This window comes from Medicago truncatula, chromosome 8, assembly GCF_003473485.1.
Source record: "Medicago truncatula cultivar Jemalong A17 chromosome 8, MtrunA17r5.0-ANR, whole genome shotgun sequence".
Taxonomy (NCBI): Eukaryota; Viridiplantae; Streptophyta; class Magnoliopsida; order Fabales; family Fabaceae; genus Medicago; species Medicago truncatula.
Genome location: NC_053049.1, coordinates 4,686,636 through 4,709,692, shown reverse-complemented (window position 1 = coordinate 4,709,692; position 23,057 = coordinate 4,686,636). Strand labels below are relative to the sequence as shown.

The 23,057-nt window shown below is 31.3% G+C and overlaps 2 protein-coding genes across 4 annotated transcripts; both read left to right on the top strand.

Moving 5' to 3' along the window:
* Positions 1–846: 846 nt before the first annotated feature.
* Positions 847–12,690, top strand: LOC25500358 (probable LRR receptor-like serine/threonine-protein kinase At1g05700). 3 transcript variants are annotated; one of them, XM_024772128.2, is made up of 13 exons: positions 847–1,068; positions 6,083–6,287; positions 7,533–8,056; positions 8,744–8,879; positions 8,981–9,052; positions 9,158–9,229; positions 9,409–9,489; positions 10,023–10,195; positions 10,644–10,885; positions 11,010–11,136; positions 11,356–11,418; positions 11,495–11,684; positions 12,025–12,690. In XM_024772128.2, exons 1-13 carry the CDS (start codon positions 906–908, stop codon positions 12,428–12,430), a joined length of 2,454 nt encoding a protein of 817 aa, XP_024627896.1. In that variant the 5' UTR covers positions 847–905; the 3' UTR covers positions 12,431–12,690. The 3 variants fall into 3 exon arrangements, with proteins under 3 accessions (XP_024627896.1, XP_024627893.1, XP_024627892.1); XM_024772125.2 differs by having other exon boundaries at positions 5,726–6,254; XM_024772124.2 differs by having other exon boundaries at positions 5,726–6,287.
* Positions 12,691–14,790: 2,100 nt separating this feature from the next.
* LOC25500355 (probable LRR receptor-like serine/threonine-protein kinase At1g05700) lies at positions 14,791–22,980 on the top strand. The gene is made up of 13 exons (XM_013588754.3): positions 14,791–15,097; positions 16,430–16,997; positions 17,633–18,147; positions 18,330–18,465; positions 19,275–19,346; positions 19,531–19,602; positions 19,763–19,840; positions 20,037–20,176; positions 20,552–20,769; positions 20,865–20,991; positions 21,495–21,557; positions 21,822–22,011; positions 22,394–22,980. The coding sequence occupies exons 1-13, from the start codon at positions 14,923–14,925 to the stop codon at positions 22,797–22,799; spliced, it is 2,760 nt and encodes a 919-aa protein (XP_013444208.2). The 5' UTR covers positions 14,791–14,922; the 3' UTR covers positions 22,800–22,980.
* Positions 22,981–23,057: the final 77 nt, after the last annotated feature.

Genomic DNA, 23,057 nt, shown 5'->3' with positions numbered 1-23,057 from the left:
TCAGAAATCTGGAGTATCGTGCCACGATGGAGAAGCATCGCGCCACGATGGTTGAAGCAAGATTCCTGGGAAGACACTGGAAATTTCGTGCCACGATGAAGCCTCATCGCGCCACGATGGTCGCGCTGAAGATAAAAACAAAACGTATTTTTTCAGTTAGATTTGTTTCAGTTTTTTAAGGGTTTACTTTCCACTATAAATACAGCCTTGTATCAGATGATAAAAGTGTGTAGAAAAACAAGGTTTAGACCAACAAACAAACTAGGGTTCATAGAGAATCTCTCTTGGCAACAACTCTAGGGTTGGGATTGTTTTGATTCACCTTGAACAAAACACTATTAGGATTGAGTCTTTTGGTCACGGGAAGAGGCTGGGACTTGGGTAGAATTAGGTTTGAAGACTGATTCTTGAAACTCATTATCTCTTTGTAAAGAAATTCATTCATTATAGTGGATCGGAGAGCTGCTCTCTCCCCCAGACTAGGTCATCATTAGACCGAACTGGGTAAACAAATATCTTGTGTTCTCTCTCTCCCTCTCTCCCTCTCTTTTATCTCTTGCTGTTTTTGTTTGGATTATTTGCTACCCGCTTGATTTGATTACTTGGTATTAATTTGCTCCACACATCAAGTTTTATTGGTGTGGTTTTCTCAACGAATTCACAGCAGACCTGTCCCTATATATACAATTTCCAATAAGGGTGGTCCCCTTTTTTTTTTTTTGACGTCGAAAAGGTTGCTCCACTTGTCCTTGCGTAGACATACCAATGTATATCTCTAAAAGCTGTTTGTATCCACAGAACTTGTATATATATATATGATATATCAAGTTTTTGGTGAGTTCGTATTTTTGTGATGGTGTTTTTTTTTTCCTTCTTATTCTTCTTGTTCACTAACATATGATTTCATGCAGACAGATTACATGGAAAGAGAACCACCAGAGATAGTTATATTAATGTTAAAAGCGTGCGTATTTCTCGCCTTGGTGCCATTTATTTGCATTAGTCAAGCCAATTCAGAACAACTAGACAAATCTGTTTCAAGAGAAATTGCTAACAACGAAAATCCAGGTACAAATTATTTATTGATTCCAATCTAATATAGTAGTACTAATTATGGTAACTTTCTGAAGGTTAGATTTAATTTTTGTGCACAAAATCTTAGTTTGGGAAATAGGATAAAAAATGAGGAGAAAACTTTGAGGAGGAGCCTAATTTTATTTTGTTATCATCAAGTATTATTATGTGTTATTTATCTTAAGGTCATGCTAACCGGTGCTCCGGACACGAGTTAAGTATACAAAAAATGAATTTATTACCATAAAAAGAAACTTTGTTGATTTATTTATGAATTAATTATACAATTTTCAATGCAATAATTACTATATAATTTTCTTTTTTAGTATTCTTAACCGGTGCCCTTGAGGCACCGATTAGCATTTCCCTTTATCTTATAATAAACACATCTCTCATTTTCTTTCTAACATTTAATATCTATTTTGGTTGCCTATTTTTTATCACTTTAAAATATCTCTAATCCTTCAAAACACTTTCAAAATCAATGATATACAAGAAAAAGTGAGCTTTTGTCAAAAAAAAAAAAAAAAAAGTGAGATAAAAGACTAATTTGAGTGAATACTGTATAGTTCGTTGCGGTCAATGCGAATGTTACACCCACTGTAAAGATGTCTACGATGTGATCACTAACACATGTATGTATAGAAATATTGTGGCTCTTTTCCACACAAAAGAACAAATGGACTTGAAAATATCTATCTTTTTTCGATTAGTCTAGTCTAGTGGTTAAAATTTCATATTTAAAGTAAATAAATAAGAAATTTAAGATTCAAACCCGATCCTGCATATATATAATACAATGTCTTATCAACTAACTTGTGCTTATGTGGACCTTTGAGATTTTTAATAAGTTTAATAAAATATAGGTAGTGTTAACTTGTGTCTTTAGGACACACGTTAAAAGAACTAAAAAAAGATATATTCTCTAAAATTGTGTACAATCAATTAATTAAAAATTTTAAGATTAAATATATTTCACATATTTCAATAAACTATTCCTATATTTTTATTTTTTTTTTGCAAGAACTATTCATATATTTAATTCATTAACTTATGTCTTAAGAGCAAAAGTTAGTATTTCCCATAAAATATTACTACACATATCTTCTTTAGATAATGGAGGTTTGGGAAGATGAAACGTGAATAGGGGGGAAGAAGATGATGAAATAGGAAAAAAAATTAAGTGTTGTTGACTCAAGGAAGATACAATAGATATGTATGATCTAACGATCCTCTTTTAATAAAAAAGATCAAACAGTTTAAATTAAAAATATTAATAGGATCTATGGTGGACCACTCTTAATTCCACCATAGACATCATTTGGGGTTAAAGTTAACCGTCGGGATTTATTTGGCAAACGGAGAAAAATTTGAAGGACCAAAACATACGTTTTATTAATTATGGGACCAAAATAAAAATTTGAAAGTATTTGAGGGACCATTAGATCAAATAAGCCATGTTTTTAATTTGTTTTGCTGCTTTGAATAAATTTTTGCTGCTTTGCATAACGAAAATCAAAGTAAGATCCGGTCATAATCATAAGCGAATTTTGGTTCTATTTTAAGTTAAATTATTTGATTTTTAAGATATGCAATTAGGTCCATATATTAACATCTTACTATCAACTTTGTTCCTATCTTCAACGATTTTTACAGTTTTTTCTTCTTATAATTATATAAGCTTAGTACATCATTTCGTCCCTTAACTTATTTTTGGTTTTTAATTTGGTCCTTAATTATAAAATGTCTCAATTTAATTCCATAAATCTTATGTCATTTACTATTTTGGTCATCTCCGTCACAACATATGATAATTCATATTGTCTTTCTATTACTTTTAAATTTCCCATTCCCAAAATCATTCACTCCATCGTAACCATCCCAAAATTAAAAATCCCAAAATTAAAAGAAGAGTTCAGATCCATTCGATTTTATCATAAGAAGCAATTCCATTCTTTTCAAAAGAAGAGTTCATAACCGGCAAGGATTCCCAATTCTAATTTCTGGATCTCTAGCTCATAAGCCAACCATAAACATCCATCCTTTTTACCTTCTGAAAAACCTCTCGAGGAAAGGATAAAAGGGTATTTGGAAACCAATAAAAAATCATCAATCACGACATAATCCAGATGCTTTACTTATTTCAATCAGTTAGTTTCAAAAATCCCAAAATTAAATTATATGAAGCATAAATCTAACTATTAACAGAGTTAGTTTCAATTTCAAAATCTATTAAATCCCAAAAGGGTAGAGTGATATTACAAAATTAAATTAAATAAATCTGATAAAAACTAAGGGAAGTGCAGTCCTTCTTTCAAGAAAACTTTGACATGGTTGTTAAATTAAATCAAATTAGTTTAAGCCATAGTCACATAATTCGTAGTTCGCTTCGATCAGTACGTGGTACTGGTTCGGATACGCGGTACGCGACATGAGAAGAATTCGGTACATTTGGGGGTATAGAGCTTCGGTTGTGGTACATAATAATATATTAATCGGTATGCTATGAATAAATATAATCATTTAGTTAAAATATAACAAAATAAATGATGAAATTTTTATATAATCAATTTAAATTAACCTTGAAATCATATAATTAATTTGCTAACAAACAGAAAAAGAACACTCAATTCTTTTTTTTTTTTTTTGACAAAAATAAAATGATATTCATTCATTCAAATCGAGAGATTACATCATTCAACACCGCTAAAAACGTAAAGGATGAATCTGCGAACAAACTCACAACATCTAAGTTAATAGCATATAACGGCATAATGCCTACAAAAATATATGATGAAATTAAAGTGACCGGAATATCCATTGCCTCCGGATCTGCAACGTTGACGCCCAAATCCTTGATTGAACAATCGATCTTTCAATATGAATCAAATGAACACCGCACGAAGACGGAAAATCAAACAACGCCGCACAAGACGACGAACAACAAATCACCACACTTAGATGATGAAATTACAAAGAAAAAAAGCTAGATCTATGTGAAAATCACTTATTTACATTGAAATAAAGAAAAAAAGATGAAGAGGGGTAATTTCAGGTCAAGAATTGACCCAAAACCACCCCTCAATGAAGAAATTGTAAGAGAAAACTCGGAGAGAGAAACCTAGAGAAAGAATCCCCTTTTCTCTTTTCTCTTTTAATAATCTTATAACACTCAATTCTTATTTATTTAAAACTACATTCCAACAAGTAGAAAAAAATGCAGCTGCATGATTTTTCTTACAGAAACATAGTTGAAGAGCTAATAGTCCCACATCGGAAGTTTTGCTTGCATAGACCAGTATCTTAGCTTATAAATAAGCCTAAAACATGGTCCCAAGATAAAGCCAACCACTCTGTTTTATACATTGAAACTGTGAGGGCCAGTGTTATGGCACTATTTTCATTGTGAATGTGAATGACACTTTTCGTGGTTCCCTAGGGTGCCAAGTGAATTATGTATCTATGGTTTAAGCCTTTACTATTGCTAATTGTTACATTGTAAATATATGGCTCTGGAATAGAACTTGCAAACCCTGAAACAATTCATAAATTTGAATAATTAAATCAGTTACAGAAGACAAAGAACAAGTAATGAATCGAGAAAGAATGTTCAATTACGAAAATTATAAGTAAATCAATTATACAATTTTCAAAAAATAAGTACATTTATACAAATAAAAGCTTTTGTGCAGATCTAGAATGAATATGATTCTAAGAGGAGGAAAGAAAAACAAGAGGTTAGATATTTTCTGAACACAGATCTATAACTGAACACGAGTTTCTCTTATCTATCTCCACGAGGAGGAGAGATTTTCATGAATTTGATAAATGAGTTTGATTTTGATTGTGAGTAGATGATGGTGGTGGTGTTTATTCCATATTTTTAAGGATTTGATTATATGGTTTTTGATGAAGTTAAAATGAATTTTTTTAAAGGAAAAAAATTGGATTTTTTTTTATGAAGGTTGATGAAGGCTATATGAAGATGAAGAGGGAAGAAGATGACAATATAAGTTAGGCTAAACTTCACTTTTCGCCTTTTAAGTTTCAAAATGTTGCGATTTATGCCCCCTATTAAAAAAAATAGCAAAAGTGACCCCTCTATGTTTAAGGAAATATGTTCTTTTGACCTCCTAACATAAGGGAAATATGCTTTTTGACCCCTTATCTTTACAAAAAGTTGCGATTATGGCCCCTTTTTTGGAACACGTGGCGTCTTCTCAGTAATTTTTGGATGAAATGTGCCAAAATTGCTATTTTTTTTAATAGGGGGCCAAAATTGCAACATTTTGAAACATAGGAGGCGAAAAGTGCAGTTTAGCCTATAAGTTATCATATATTGTGAGTCCACGGTATGACATGTGTGCCTTTTAAATCCAACCGTTGATCACCAATCTCAAATGACATGTGGAAATGAGTTAATAGATTTTGCAAAATAGTAACGGAGAGAACCAAAATAATAAACGGCGTAAGATTTATGGGACCAAATTGAAAAACGTTATAGTTAGGGGACCAAATTAAAAATCAAAAATAAGTTAAAGGACCGAATGATGTATTAAACCTAATTATATATGAGAAAGCAATATTACATACTCTCTGAAGAACTTGCCATCTGAATTTAATGCATAATTAATTAACTTGTGTCTTATAGGTTTTATAAGCATTGATTGTGGATCAAACGTTGATTACTATCATGATGAAACCGGAATTTGGTATAAGACAGACGAAGGGTTTGTGGAAACAGGAGAGAATCGTATGACTTCATCTAGTGTCAAACTAAACTATCTTTACTTTGGGAAACAATTAATAACATTGAGATGCTTTCCAGAAGGAGATAGAAACTGCTACACATTGAAACCAAAAGAGGGAAAAAATAAAAAGTATTTGATTCGTGCTTTATTTTCATATGGAAATTATGATGGAAAAAATCTGCAACAGTCTTTTCAACTGTATCTTGGAGTGGACCTTTGGCAAGATATTGATTTCATTGAATATTACTATCATACAGAGATTATTCACACTCCTTCAACTGACACAATACATGTGTGCCTTATAAAGTCTAGTCCAACAATTCCTTGCATTTCTTCATTGGAATTGAGGCTTTTGAATAATTCCATTTATCAGAATGAGGAGATAAACTCTACCGGTGCTCCACAACCTCTACTGAAATTGGAAGAAAGGTTTGATGTTGGCCCCTCGACCTGTTACTACAAGTAATCATCAACTCCTTTTTTATTTGCCTTTTAACTTTGAAACATAGTTATTCATATGAACATTTGATGAGTAGCTGTGACGATAAGTTTGGTTGAGGTAGACTTTATAAGATTCAAATATGATTTTGTAGCAAAAAATATCAAGGTATGATGGGTCTAGCTTGTTTCATGAGAATGGTAAAATAGTGACACTAAAATTCCAATTAAGTCTGATTTTTTTGAAAAAATATAATATAAAAAATGTTGACAAAAAGGAACCGAAGGTGGGGGCATAAGTACAAATCAGATTTCTAAAAGTGTGCAATGATATTTGATATTTTTTTCTAAACCAAGGCATGCAAAGACATCACATGATAGATCAAGAGATTCTCAACTAGGGTTGGATAGCTGACCCACAATTCCTCACTTTTCAACAATTTTTGTGAGTAAATTTAATGGTAGTGGAGGTTGGATAGCTCAACCAGAGAGACATATGTACTATAGAGTAAATTGGGGGCAATTGTCCGCACTATTTTTTTTATATTATTTGTTAAATCTTTAATATTTTAGCTCTTGTTCCTCTTAAAATAATAGATTGTTCTCAATAAATGGAAATGTATACTGTTAAAGAGTATTTTTTCATGAATGTTATAAAATCAAATGTGTAAATGCATTTGAGATGAAATTTTAATTTATTTTTACCATACTTTTTAAATATAAAGACACGTAAATAACAATTTTAATTTATAGATGTTAATGAGTCTTTAATTTTTCCATTATATAATAGTATAGTGTTTATATAATGTCAAGTATTTTGCTCAATGATAATAATGTTATTATTTTATCACTTTTGCATTGCTAAAATTTTTGTATAAATATTTATCATATGAAATCTTGATCCTAGTGAGCTTAGTTCAGTTGGTCGGAACAATGCATAATATACGCAAGGTTAACGGATCCATCACTACTAACAATAACTACTAACATTTATCATTTAAAAAGAACAAATTAATTTCATGAAATGGTAAACATATAAGTTAGATTAGTATTTTCTCTCAAAAAAAAAAAGTTAGATTAGTATTGACACGAAATAGTAAACATCATGTGCACTTATTTACACAACATTAAGGACTCAGTGGTCCAACCAAACAACATACATGCATCAATATTGTCTGTTAAAATCATGTTTTCAAAAACATGAAAAATTATGTAATAATAACTTGTTCATTAATATTGAATCATTTCCTTTTTTGTCATGCACAAAAGAGACCCCAGGAATTTTGTTGGTCGAAGAGACGCTAGGTATAAAGACGACGTGTATGATCGGATGTGGAGTTGTGACCAATTATTGTACATAACTTTCGATTGGTATCCAATGGGTTTGGATGAATCTATAAATATGGATAATGCAACCAATGATACTTATAAATTACCTGCCAACGTTTTGAAGAGTGCAGCTCAACCAAGGAATGTGACACGTACCTTGGGATTTGTCTATACTGCATATAGTAGTACTGCACAGTATTATGTTTACCTTCACTTTAATGAAATTGAGAAACTTTCGGATGGGAAAAAAAGAAAAATAAATATCACCTTCAAGAACCAACCTGTCCCCTCTAAGCCTATAGTTCTTGATTACTTGAAGCCTGTTACTCTCAACATCAAAATTCAAGGTGATGTTTTGTTTAACATTAGTGCAACCTCAGATTCGAATGCTCCTCCTATACTCAATGCTTACGAGATCTATAAGCTCATTACCCCACTTGATTCGCCTACATACGCTCAAGATGGTACGTACAACACTTATACTATACTTCCTCTACAATGAAATATAAGTAAAAATGGTAGCTCAAGAGTTCATTTATGTCAATATGTAGTTAAAAATTTAGTCCGCATATATTAACTTTTCAACTACCTTTTTTTTTGCTTATATTTCATTCTGAATGAATTATATATATAGGATATCAAATTATAATGGAATGGTCTTTTTGTAATACTAAACTCTTCCGTACAATTACATATTTTGTAAAACCCACATGGTCATTGTTTGATTGAATGTTTGCGAAATCCAACAATAAGTTTCATAAAATATGTATCTCATACAATATTTATTTGTAAAATATATAGGGTTTTTAGTTATATTTGAAGAATTGAAGATGATTTATTAGGATTTAATCAAATTTAGACTCAAACAAATTTAAAAGTAAATTGAAAGTTAGTTTAGGCGTACCACTTGCATATCTACTCATTTAGTTAAAGCTCTCAAAATGATTTGAATAATTGTATATAGGTTATTGAACTAAAAAATGTTAATTGGAAAACAAATTTTTCAAAATTTGATCATATCATTTCCCATCAGCTAAAGGACGTTCTGGGAGTGCTTAATTTTTTTTTGTGCACCCTTCACTATTCCCTGTACTAAGTATATATACTCAAAACCATGTATTTGATAACTTTGCACTACATTATTAATTAAGTTGGTGCAATCACGGATATAAAAAGCTCCTATCTGGTCAATAAATTGAGTTGGCAAGGAGACCCTTGTCTTCCTACGGAATATGCATGGGAAGGTCTTGTTTGCACAGGTGACACCATTCCAAGGATCACATCTTTGTGAGTACACTTGTCTTACTAGGCATATTTATATATCTATTTATTTTCACACCATTTCAAAAATGCAATTCTGTGTTATGCTAAAAGTAAATGATGAACAGGAACCTGAGCTCAAGCAAACTAACGGGGGAGATAAACATTTCATTCTCATATCTTACAGAACTAGAATTTCTGTGAGTAGTAGATTATTACTATTGTTTATTCATTTATTTTTCTGTTCGAACAAGATTAATGGGTTGCATCTCATTTCCATTCCTTTGAATATATGTATGATCAAGGGATTTGTCGTACAACGAGTTGGAAGGGTCTTTGCCAGAATTTCTAGCACATTTGCCAAAGTTAAAAGTTCTGTAAGTTTGAACTTTCTCAGTTAGGAGCTCATATTATTTTTGTTTTTGTTTAGTTTGTTCTATTTCTTTTCCTTTTAGAATTTTTGTTTTTGTTTAGTTTGTTCCATTTTTTTTCCTTTTAGAATTGTTTTGCATTCTCTTTAATCGATCACTTAAGCTATAATTCATTGTGATTGTAGCAATCTAACGGGAAACAAGCTTTCTGGTCCAATTCCTAAGGATCTCAAGGAAAAGGCAGACAATACAACGTTGGAATTAAGGTATACTATATGTTATTTCATATCTTGTAGTTATGTTGCTTCACACTTTTTTATTTGATTAATACTCTCTGTCGTGAATTGTAAACATGGATCAATAAATATGAAATAGATATAAGCAAAGACATAAAAACAAATTAAAAAAGTCAAATTCCTAATTCAGTATTATTAATGAATAAACATGCTATTCTAGAAATTAAAATTGGGATAATATCTTGATGTTGAAATTCTCAATATTACTGATAACTTCGAAAAACCAGTACTGCATATCAAAATAAATTGCGAACCGTGTGACTATATCCAATCCCCTATGTTCCTCCACCTTATCACTCCAATAATTCATGTGATTCCTTCTTTTGCAACAATCAATTCAATAAGGATCATTGTATTTTTTCCCCGAATATTGCAATCAATGCCTTTTCCATATAAGAAGTTTAAGCAAACTATGACATATAGGTCTACTATCATCATAACCAAATTTACGTATTATATGATTGTATGTATAGTTGTTCTTAAGAACTTTGTCTTTGTTTCAGTGTGGCTGGCAATCATGATCTTTGTATGACGGGTTCGTGCAAAAAGAAGAACATTGTTGTACCACTTGTTGCATCATTTTCAGCATTATTTCTAATCATCTTGATCTCTCTTGGATTTCGCATATTCAAAAGACAAAAAGGTCTTGGATTTGACATATCCAAAAGACAAAAAGGTATATGTTGGATACAACATGTAGTTTGTCCTCTTTTTAGCTTCATTCATTCCTTTGGTATATGCTGGATATTAAATTATGGACGTTTTTTTTCCATGTCACATATACCAAACATTGATATTATTTAAGTATCAGAACATATACTACAACCAACTCTCCTTAAAACTTTAGATTTATCATATTTTAGGATTGTGCTACCATGTGAAACTTTTACTTTTTTTTTCTTCCACCAAACAATAAATTCCTATAAAGTGATCAATGTAGGAAATAACATATGTAAAATTTCATACAAACTACAATTGATGTGTATATGCACTATAGATTAGTTAAAACTTTTTTTTCTAAAGAATAGATTAGTTAAAACTTCTTGACCGCTACGTAAGACAATATGATTTTGCTTGAATCTTTACTTCTATGTTTAAATATTTCTTCACGTGCTTTTGGTCAGCTTTATCATTTCATGTAATTCCACCGGCACGTTCTAATTCAAAGAAGTGGGGTTCACTAAAATCAAAACATCATGCATTCAGTTACAATGAAATTCTCAATATTACTGATAACTTCAAAACTATAATTGGAGAAGGAGGATTCGGAAAAGTTTACATCGGCATTTTACAAGATCGCACTCAATTAGCTGTAAAAATGCTTTCAACTTCATCGAAGCAAGGGTATAAGGAATTTCAATCAGAGGTTAGTCAATGGATTCAAGTTAATAAGAACAAAATCATGATTTTAGTCAAGTAATAGTATTTACATTAAGAATCCTACGGTATTTTTCTTAGTAAACATTCGTAAACATTAACTCAAAATGCAGGTGCAACTATTAATGATTGTTCATCATAGGAATCTGGTCTCTCTCATTGGATATTGTGATGAAGGTGAAATCAAAGCACTGATTTATGAGTACATGGCGAATGGAAATCTCCAACAATATTTATTAGGTAATTGATATTTTGTCCATAAGTCATTGGTCAACAATGATCATGCATAATAGATTTAATAATTCAAGGTAATATGCATTTTAAATCTTAAACTCCAAGAATGAAGATCATTTTTTTCATCAAATAAACTATTATAACATTAACAGAGGTACAATGATCATATGCTTTTTTTTAAAGACAAATTGTTTAGAATTTCAACTGATGTCTATTTTCATGCAGTGGAAAATTCAAATATCTTAAACTGGACTAAGAGACTTAAAATTGCAGTTGATGCAGCACATGGTAATGTACTATTTATTGCAAAATCTTTCTTGCATAAAGTACCCTTACATAGCACTTAATTAGTGTGGATTTTCAGGATTGGATTATCTGCATAATGGGTGTAAACCACCTATTATGCATAGAGATTTGAAGTCTTCCAACATATTACTAGATGAGAACTTACATGCCAAGATTGCTGATTTTGGTCTAAGTAGAGCTTTTGGTAAAGATGATGATTCTCATATATCTACGCGCCCTGCTGGTACATTTGGTTACGTTGATCCACAGTAAGTCTAATATAAAAAATCAAATTAGATTAACCAGACTTTGGATACATGACTTTAACACAAATCCTTTTAATTAATAAGTCTAGCAGTAGTTTAGTACCATTTTATTTTTATTAAAGTTGCAAAGGAAAAGGTTGTACACATATTTCGGTGATAAAGTTATTACACGAGAGCTAGTGTGCAGAAATTTAAATTGCTATATTTCATTTTATTTTGGTGTATTTTGTTTTACATATACTACTATTTCATTTGATTTATATAATTTGTATAATAGTAATAAAAAGAAATCAGGAACACAGAAACATCACTTATGTTGTTTAGTTGTCTGTTTTCATAACAGATTTCAAAGAACAGGAAACACAAACAAGAAAAATGATATTTACAGCTTTGGAATTATTCTATTTGAGCTGATCACTGGCAAGAAAGCACTAATAAAAGCACCTGATGAAACCATTCACATACTTCAATGGGTTCTTCCCTTAATAAAAGGTGGAGATATTCAAAACATTGTTGATACGAGGTTGCAAGGTGAATTCAACATCAATTCTGCATGGAAAGTTGTTGAGGTAGCCATGTCTTGCATTTCACAAACTGCAGCTGAAAGGCCAGACATAAGCCAAATACTGGTAGAGCTAAAGGAATGTCTATCTTTGGAAATAGTTCAAAGCAATACCGGAAGCGCAAGAGATATAATTGAATTGACTTCTTTATCTACTGGATCAGAAATCACTCCATCAGCTAGGTAACCACTGCATGATGATGATCTCTTCATCCTATATCCAGTGTCACCTCGAACGTCCAAGTATATTAGTCTTATGATATGTACTTTTGAAAGTTTTCCAGGAACAAAAAGAGTTCTGTTACAACTACTATGGTATGAGTGATGCTTATTAAATCACTACTTTCCTCCTAAACTCTTAGGAAGGATAAGGTACATGAGATATAAATAAATTGTTAGTTGTTACAATAAAAACAAAAATTATGTATGCATTTATTTTACTAATTATGTGTTGAAGCCATTCCTTAAAGATGATTTTGTTTCTATGAATCCAAATGCACCAAACAGTAGTGGAGAAATATCTTATCTTCCTAAACTTTTTCCTCTAAAACATGATCCATGTTTCAAAAAATTGTGTATAGGAAAGCTCCCTGAATTTCCAACCAAGCTGCTACTTCATCCCATATAGTATAAGAAAAAGAGCACTCAAAGAATAGATGATGACATGTTTCAACGACATTAAAAGAGAAAGCACAATAACTCTCTCCACCCGTATCAGCCACTCCACGAACGGCTGGAGAAGATCTATTGCGCAACATGTCGCTAAAAAGTTTCCACGCAAAAACACGGACCTTTGACAGAACCTCACAACTTCAATCACCACTAAAAACCTTGCTCAAATCTGGATTCATGACTGCTGAATATCTTGCATGAAGCACAACTTGAAAGCTGGACCTGGCAGTATATCCGGCAAGAACATCAAGTTTCCATGCCCACTTGTGTGAAGCTAGTATGCCTTGGCTTATACCAATCAACAACAAAAGTAGATCAACAACTAAATCATCCTCCCAAGCGAATATATTTCGAGGCAAATGCAGCCTCCAACACCAATTATAGCCCTCCCATACCCCTGCCTTTGCCACAGCCATATCCTTATTATTAGTTAGCGAAAAAAGACCAGGGAAGTTGTCTTTTAAAGGATCATGACAGATCCAAACATCACTCCAAAAGCTGACTAAAGAGATGCTGTTCCCTAAACTGCATTTTATTAACTCCGCGAACCAGTTCAGGTGAGTGCCATTAGACCTTTCAACTTACAACAAATTGAGCCACCATCAAGATTGCTTCGACCTATTGTTATGGCTGAGTTCATTTAACATAGCATCCAATTATGACTGAGTTCACTTCACTCAACGTAGCTTCTGATACTCAGTTACAAGAGTACAAAATATTATCACACTGCTAAAATAAGAGATGAGAAAAGAGAAATTGAACACACATGTAATTTAATATATCATACCAAATAGCATTCGGTTCTAGAAGATACCCATTTCCATTTTAAGAGAAGAGATGCATTAAACAACTCGAGAGGTTCTTAACGCCAAGGCCGTCTAAAGTCTTTGGAAGACAACTCTGGTCCCAATTAACCCAACAAACTGTATTCAAATTGCCATAATTTGAGTTCCCTTTTGCATAAGTTATATGGCTATGATGTAACTCTGCATACTTCTTCATAGTATATATATTGATGCCTAAGGAGGGAGTTGAGTGGTCAAAAGTGTAGAAAGCATATTCAACGAGCAAACTTGACATGCTTCTAAGTAATTAGATACATGAATGAACTAAATTGATCATATTGGAATAAGACGAATACTGAGTAATAATAATTACTTAGCCAAAAAATAAATTTTATCTCCGATCTATTAGCTTCTCGAATTAATGCTCTGTTTAATTATTTATCTTTGATCTATTACGGATACGTCGTGTTTTGGAAAAAGATTGTTAAATAAAATATTTGATTTGCCGTTCAAAAACAATATATATCTGTGAAGCTCTATAGTAAGTTAACGTCTAATAGAAATTTGTTGTTGATGAATGATCCATTCCATCTCGGTTCAATCAGAAAGAAAGTTCAACGAACATTCATCAATTAGTTAGTGTTTAATAATAATTGTCCCGTGAGTATAGCTCAGTTGGTAGGATAATGCATTATTATATGCAGGGGCCGGGGTTCGAACCCCGGACACCCCACTTATTCACCTTGTAAGGTGAATTCTAGCCACTAGACTACCTGACCAAAAAAAACAATAATGATTAATAAATAATTCACTAAGTCAATCTATAATCAATTAATTAAATAATTAATCTATCTCATTTTGTATTAATCTATCTTCTTTGGTTCGTTCAAAACATTTTGTATTAATATGCTACTAAAACATTACTCTTAAAATATTGATCATCAAGACATTAAGAAGAAAAAAAATATTGGGTAAGACAACTCTTTAGAACGTGCACACCTTGCTTAGACGACTAGGCAAACCCACTGAGTTAATTATTAATTAGTCCAAGGTAAACGCTAATTATGGATGGTCCTCTCGTTGTGTCTGTGTCTGTCTATATTAACACATATAGCTGAAATACCTGCTCATCTTTTGTATCCATATAACTAAGATTTTGGTTTTGCTATGCTATTTTCTTTCTTTCACTCTTTCTTTTTGTTGACTAATTATATATGATTCCATGCAACATATTCATGACAGATTAATTACAAAGAAAGAACCACCCCAGATGGTAACCTTAATGTTAAACTCCATCGTATTGCTTGCCTTGGTGCCATTTATTTGCATTACTCAAGCCAATTCTGAACAACTACACACACCTGTTTCAACAGAAATTGCTAACAATGAAAATCCTGGTATGTACAACTATTCATTGTTTCCATATAATATTAAGGAACCTTTCTTAAGTTTGCTTTGATTTTGAGTAAAAACAGAGTTTGCTTTGATTTTGCACATTAATTAGGTATAGCTTTGTTGAAAGTTATAATGAAAGAATTTTGAGGGAAAAGAGATGAAATACAACTATTTCAATGCTCTCCTAAATTTTTATCTTCAAAATATATAACTCTGATACTTGAAAATACTCTCTAAGTGTAACAATACATCACAAATCTTAATTTACTTTGACAACTTTTTATTGTGTACGAAGTTTGATGATCAACAGACAACACAAATAAAATAACATAAATTTAACTGTAATATCTTATATATAGTTGTAAATATTAATATAGGGGAGAAAGGATATATATAGAGTGAAACCATCTCCGATGGGAGGTTCCTCAACATTTAAGACCCGATATCTATTAGGTATTTCTATTGTGAAGAAACTTTTTCGTGGTCTTATAAGACTTGGGGTTTCACTTAAGATCCCTAAATTTAAGTGGGACCCAAACTCTTAATATTAAAAAATTAAAATGTGATGATATTAAAGTTATTGATAGTTGATTAATGAGTCACATTTAAGAAATTTGTGTGAGATGCTGAGTTGGAGGGATTAGATATTTATTAAATGCTACTATTAAAAAATTATAAATTAGTGATACGTACACGTGAGATCCATTTAAGTATCCAAAAATAGGTGTTTCCATTATAGATTATGGATGCTCTTAGGAGGATGAAATGTGATAGAAGAGAAGACATGAGAGAGAGAGAAATGAAAGAGAGAAATAAGAGAGAGAAGATATTAAAGTGGGAGAGAAATAAGACACCTATGAAAGAGAAAGGGGATACATTGAGAACAACTATAGGAAAGAGAATACATGCATGAGTGAAACATATGAGAGAGAGAGAGAGATGAGAGGGTAGAGAGATATAATATTGTTTTAGTAGAAAATGAAAAGAGTTATTTAATATTTTAGATGACATGTACACTAGTACTAAACAAAAATATATATCACATATTCCCTTGTTTTGTCCAACCTCATAACCAATTTATAAACCAAACAAGATATAAATGTTGTCTTGTCCAGATCATTGTTTTTAACCAATCAAATGCACCCTAATTATATGATATTAAGAAAAAGGAAGAACAAATAAATAATTTATGTGAGCATTGTATTTATTCAAAAAAAAATTATGTGAGCATTGTATAGTACCTTGCAATATAATGTGGCCCGATGTCGTAAGATAAAAATGTTACGATATTGAATAATTTATTAATTTTATATAATTTTTTCTTCTTATGATAGGTTTTATAAGCATTGATTGTGGATCAGTAATCGATTACTTGCAAGAGGATACCGGAATTTGGTATAAGACAGACAAAGGGTTTGTGGAAACAGGAGAGAATCATGTGACTTCATCCACTATCAACTTAAACTATCTTTACTTTGGGAAACAATTAACCACGTTGAGATGTTTCCCAGAAGGAGATAGAAATTGTTACACATTGAAACCTAAAGAGGGTAAAAATAAAAAGTATATGATTCGTGCTTTCTTTTCATATGGAAATTATGATGGCAAAAATCAAACACAATCTTTTGATTTATATCTTGGAGTTGATCTTTGGAAAAAAATCAATTTCATTAATACTGTTGATTACTCTTACACGGAGATCATACACACTCCTTCATCTAACACTATAAATGTGTGCCTTGTAAAGACTGGTCCAACAATCCCTTGCATTTCATCATTGGAATTGAGACTTTTAAACAATTCCATTTATCAGAATCAACAGATAATCTCTACCACTGATCCACAACCTCTGTTGAAAATTGAAGCTAGGTTTGATGTTGGCCCCTCACCTTGTTCAAACAAGTAATCATCAACACCTTAACTACAGTTTTTATATTTTTATTATATTTTCCTTCTTAACTTTCAAACATAATTATACATGTAAATTTTATATGATCGGAGTGGTAATGGGCTAGTTGAACTAGACTTTGTAACACAAAATTTGACCTAATAAAAATATTCAAGAAAACGGCTCTTCATCTTTTCAAAATTGCTCATTCCCTAGATCCCTGTATCCAGCGTGAGTTAACTCACGCTCGGTACTTTTCAGCGTAAGGTAACTTTTGTTGGCACTTTTAAGATTGGTTGAACTAGTTTAAAAATTAATTGAACCGATATAAAAAGTGTCACCGAGAGATAACTCATTCTGAAAAGTACCAAGCATGAGTTAACTCACACCGGATCCAGGAAATGAGCAGTTTTAAAAGGGAGCAGCAGTTTTCAAAATTCAAAGCTTAGATCTGACTTACTCTACTTGTTAAAGACTTATTTATAGGCCCAAACCAAACCCTTTTCGAAAGTTTCGCATAACTTGTTATCTTGCTTAAAGAAATTTCATATGAATATTTTTAATTTACTAATATGACTTAGGACTACTTTCAATCACTCCTTTTTTATTAAAATTATATTGAATCATTTCTTTTCTTGGTGCACAAAAGACACGCTAGGTACAAAGATGATGTGTATGATCGGATATGGCTATGTGACCAATTCTTGTACGAAAATAATGATTGGTATCCATTGGGTTTGGATGAATCCATAAATATGGATCCAGAAATCAATAATGATGCTTATAAATTACCATCCAAAGTATTAAGGAGTACAGCCCAACCAAATAATGTGTCACACCCCTTGGGATTTATTTATGAATATACATATTCTCCACCCCTAGACAAAACATATGAATATTATGTCTATTTTCACTTCAATGAAATTGAGAAACTTTCAGGTGGTAAAAAAAGAAAAATAAACATCACAGTAAACTATAAACCTGTGCTCTCTCAGCCCTTAGTTCTTGATTACTTGAAACCTATTACACTCAACTACAAAACTCAAGGGGATGTTTGGTTCAACATTAGTGCAACCTCAGATTCTGATCTTCCTCCTGTGCTCAATGCTTTTGAGATTTATCAGTTCATAACCCAACTTGATTCACCAACAGACGCTCAAGATGGTACGTACATCGCTTAAAAATGCCACATTTATATCTAACGCTTTTAGAATTATGTCAAACTTTAGTGATAATCCATATGATACAAATTTTCAATCAAATAATCAATTTTGCAAAATTTGCATTCAATAAAACTTATCAAGCAGTGTAACATAATATATTTGATAACTTTGCACTACATTAAGTTGGAGCAATCATGGATATCAAAAGCTCCTATGAGGTGAATAAATTGAGTTGGCAAGGAGACCCATGTCTTCCTAAGCAATATGCATGGGAAGGTCTAGTTTGCAAAGGTGATACCATTCCAAGGATCACATCTTTGTGAGTACTTGTCTTATTAAGCATATTTATTTACATGCTTGTTTTTATGGTATTGTATTTTACTTTAGCTATATTTTTTTTTTTTTGTGTTAACTACTTAACTTAATCTTTAATGCTTGCCAGTGTTTACACTGTCAAAATTAATATGAATTTCAATCTTTTTCACCAATGATTTTTAAAAATTTATTGCGACGAGTTATTTTACACTAAGGAAAATGCTATTTCTAGCAAGACAAAGGCATAACGAAATTTTCCCGACACAGCTGGCAAATGTTTATTGCATTGTTTATTGTTCACTTCCTATTTTTTGGCCAAACCTCCATATATTGTGGCAAATAGTGCATTGTGATTGGCTGCTATTTATTCTTGAAGAGATTGTGATGCTTCCTTTCTAGAGATATAGCACTGCTCTTACACTATATAGTAAGATTTAGAAACTAAAGTTTTATGTTATTTCAGTAACTTGATTAACATAACTTTGTATTTAAAATGTCTCTCACTTTTATGCTCTCTAATTGAACCGTTATTCTAAATATTGACCATAGGGATCTTTTCTTATGATCATTGCAATCAAAATATATCAATAATTACACGTTTTCTTCATAAAATTTGGATAAATTGATTCAAATTTGGCATAATTTTGAAGATATGCCAACAGAATAAACATTTACAAATATAAGAGATTAACTTGACTCATAAAAGTGATGAATGACAAAAAAATCCAAAATAAATTAAGATAAAGAATCAAATATTTATTTTAGAGAACAAAAATGCAATTTTGCCTAATGTAAATAGCAAATGATGAACAGGAACCTGAGCTCAAGCAAATTGACAGGGGAGATAAATATTTGGTTCTCGTATCTTACAGAACTAAAATTTCTGTGAGTAGTAATTATTGTTGTGATTCATTTCTTTTTATGTTCAAATATTATAAATACTTAATCATTGTTTCATGGACAAATTATGAAGAGAAATATCACCTACTATGCCAAGTTTCTAAACAAGTCTAAATGGTTGCTCCTCATTTCTATTAATATCAATATTTTGACTATATGTGTGTTCAAGGGATTTGTCAAACAACGAGTTGGAAGGGCCTTTGCCAGAATTTCTAGCACACTTGCCAAATTTAAAAGTTCTGTAAGTTTGAAATTTCTCCTGTTAGTTTTTAAACTGTTGCTCCTTATAGTATAACCCTTTGTGTAAGAAAATTAAATTGTATTCAATCAATCATTATTAGTTATTTCAGAATTGTTTTGCATCGATAACTCAAGTCATATATCATTTGTTGTCATGGTAGCAATCTAACGGGAAATAAGCTCTCTGGTTCGATTCCAAATGCTCTAAAGAAAAAGGCAGATTCAACTTTGCAATTAAGGTATACCTTAGACTATTCAATCGTGGTTATGTTTCTTCACACTTTTTTTTTTTATTTGATTAATCCCCTCTTCGTCATCAATTATGAACTATGGTTCAATATAAATGGAAGAGTTGTGCAGTGATGTAACTAATAGTATATAACTACAAGATTTACAATTTATAACTAATATCGTGAAAATTTTGGCATATTTCAGTGTGGATGACTATCTTGATACTTGTAACATGCGTTCGTGCAAAAAGAAGAACATTGTTGTACCAATTGTTGCATCACTTTCAGCATTAATTATAATCATATTGATCTCTCTCGGATTTTGGATATTCAAAAGACAAATAGGTACTTAGAATAACATTCTGATTATGATAGATAAATTACAATGAACATTTTCCTGAAAGAACCTTAAAATGATCAATGGGAATTTAGTATAAACAAAATCATTCTTTTTTAATAGTTACGAATTAGAATATGGGAGCAAAAAACTAATGTAAAATTTCATACAATACTAGAATTAATGTACATATGCACTATAAATTAGATAAAGTTCCTCTTATCACCCATAATCAGAAAAGAAAACATGAAAAATGTGTATACAAGTTCTTTTTACCTATATAGAAGAAATTAAAGATGATTTTGCACGAGTATCTATATCTATGTTTGAACATTTTTTCACTTGTTTTATAAGTTTTAAATCAACTTGATTTATTTATGTAGTGGTGCCTTCTAATTCTAAGAACAAGGGTTCGCTGAAATCAAAACATCAAAGATTCAGTTATACTGAAATTCTCAATATTACTGATAACTTCAAAACTATTATTGGAGAAGGAGGATTTGGAAAAGTTTATCTTGGCACTCTTCAAGATCAAACTCAAGTTGCTATTAAGATGCTTTCACCATCATCAATGCAAGGTTATAAAGAATTTCAATCAGAGGTTAGATATTCTAAAAATCAACATATACAATTTTGATTTCAGTTGAAGACATTTTTTCACACTTAACTTTGGTAGAGATAAAATTTAAAATGCAGGCACAACTTCTAACGATTGTTCATCATAGAAATTTGGTCTCTCTCATTGGGTATTGTGATGAAGGTGAAATTAAAGCATTGATTTATGAGTACATGGCCAATGGAAATCTACAACAACATTTATCAGGTAATTTTAATTAGTTCTTGAGTCATCTGTCATATCGGTGGTGTCAGAATGCATAATAGATTCAGTATTTCAAGATTATCAATATTTTAAAGGTTAACCTCAATAAAAGTACTTTTGAAAACAACTAAACTAACAAAACATTAAAAGAGGTGGAAGTGGATTGGAAACCTTGGTAAAAGTTTTAGTACCTTAAATAAAATTTTGATCTTATAAATATTTCGAATTTTATATTTAGTCCTATACTCACTTTTAAGTACCTACAAATTACAAAATAGTGTACTTTTAGCCCCTCTTTAGGAAATAAAAACATGTAATTTTGTATTTTGCAAGGACTAAAAAGTGGATACATGCATGGACTAAAAATGAAATTCATGATATTTATAAAGACTAAAAACATATTTAACCCACACAATAATTTATATTGTAACCTAGGAATTTTTCATATATGCTTTTGTTTTAAGGACGGCTTGTTAGAATTTTAACTATTGCTCATTTGCATGCAGTGGAAAATTCAAATGTCTTGAACTGGACTGAGAGACTCAACATTGCAGTTGATACAGCATATGGTAATGTACTATTTATGAGGAATGTTATTTGTTACGAAGGATTTTTTACAAGAAATAGAAGAATGCATAAAATAGATCAATTAGGTTTTGGCTGGCCATAAATGGAGAAGTGGGTAGTTATTATTTGGAAGAGTTACATCATGACACAGGATTCTGGTGTTTCTTGTCAATCTTCTCTTGTAACTATAATAATTTTCCACTTTTTATTGGAACATTGTTCTTTCATCGTATACCTTTATATTTGCACTTGGTGTGGATTTTCAGGATTGGATTATTTACATAATGGATGTAAACCACCTATTATGCATAGAGATTTGAAGCCTTCCAACATACTACTAGACGAAAACTTGCATGCAAAGATTGCTGATTTTGGTCTAAGTAGAGCTTTTGGTAATGATGATGCTTCTCATATATCCACACGACCTGCTGGTACATTTGGTTACGCTGATCCTGAGTAAGTGTAATATAAAAAAACAAATTAACAAGATTAACCAAATTTTAATATTCTTGTAGCATTTACTTTTCCTAAATATTCATTTCAAGCATTGGATTTCATGACTTGCACAAATCCTTTTAATTAATAAGTTGAATGGTAGATCAATAGAATTTTAGTTTTAGTTTCCTTAAGTTGCAAAAGAAATGGTTGTACAAAGATTTCAGCGGTAAAGTTACAAGATAGCTGGTTTAGAAAAAGTTTCATTCCTACATTCATTTTAGTGTAGTTTTTTTTTTAACTTATACTACTATTTTATTTGATTTATAATATGTATAATAAAAAGAAAAGAAGCAATACAAAAAATTCACTTATGCCATTCATTTGTGTGTTTTCATAATAGATTTCAACGATCAGGAAACACAAATAAGAAAAATGATATCTTTAGCTTTGGGATAATTCTATTTGAGTTGATCACCGGAAAGAAAGCACTTGAAAGATCATATGAAGAAAATATTCATATACTGCAATGGGTTGTTCCCATAATTAAAGCAGGAAATATTCAAAACATTATGGATTCGAGGTTGCAGGGTGAGTTCAGCATCAATTCAGCATGGAAAGTCGTTGAGATAGCCATGTCATGTGTTTCACAAAATGCTGTCGAGAGGCCGGACATTAACCAAATTTTGGTAGAGCTAAATGAATGTCTCTCTTTGGAGATGGTTCAGAGAAATAATGGAAGAGAAAGAGCTATAGTTGAAATTACTTCTGTAAATCTTGGATCACAAACTGCTCCTTTAGCTAGGTAACTGCTATATGAGCTATTCGTCCTATTTTCCGTGTCACTCTGAATGTCTAAGTATAGTAGTCCTCATTTGTATGATATGTAATATAATAATATGTATTTTGAAAGTTTACCAGAAAGAAAGAGTTGTGTGCCAACTACTATATATGAGTGATGCTTAATTAAAAGAGTTACTTTCCTCTAAATTAGGAAGAATAATGCACATGAAACATAAATAAATTTTTATTACTACAATAACATGTTCAAGTCATTATATATTACC

Coding starts and splice junctions, on each gene's coding strand:
- LOC25500358 (XM_024772124.2), top strand. CDS start 906: ATGCAGACAGATTACATGGAAAGAGAACCACCAGAGATAGTTATATTA. Junction 8,057..8,743: donor GCCTACATACGCTCAAGATG/GTACGTACAACA, acceptor TTATTAATTAAG/TTGGTGCAATCACGGATATA. Junction 9,490..10,022: donor AATACAACGTTGGAATTAAG/GTATACTATATG, acceptor TCTTTGTTTCAG/TGTGGCTGGCAATCATGATC.
- LOC25500355 (XM_013588754.3), top strand. CDS start 14,923: ATGCAACATATTCATGACAGATTAATTACAAAGAAAGAACCACCCCAG. Junction 18,148..18,329: donor ACCAACAGACGCTCAAGATG/GTACGTACATCG, acceptor CACTACATTAAG/TTGGAGCAATCATGGATATC. Junction 18,466..19,274: donor ATTCCAAGGATCACATCTTT/GTGAGTACTTGT, acceptor AATGATGAACAG/GAACCTGAGCTCAAGCAAAT.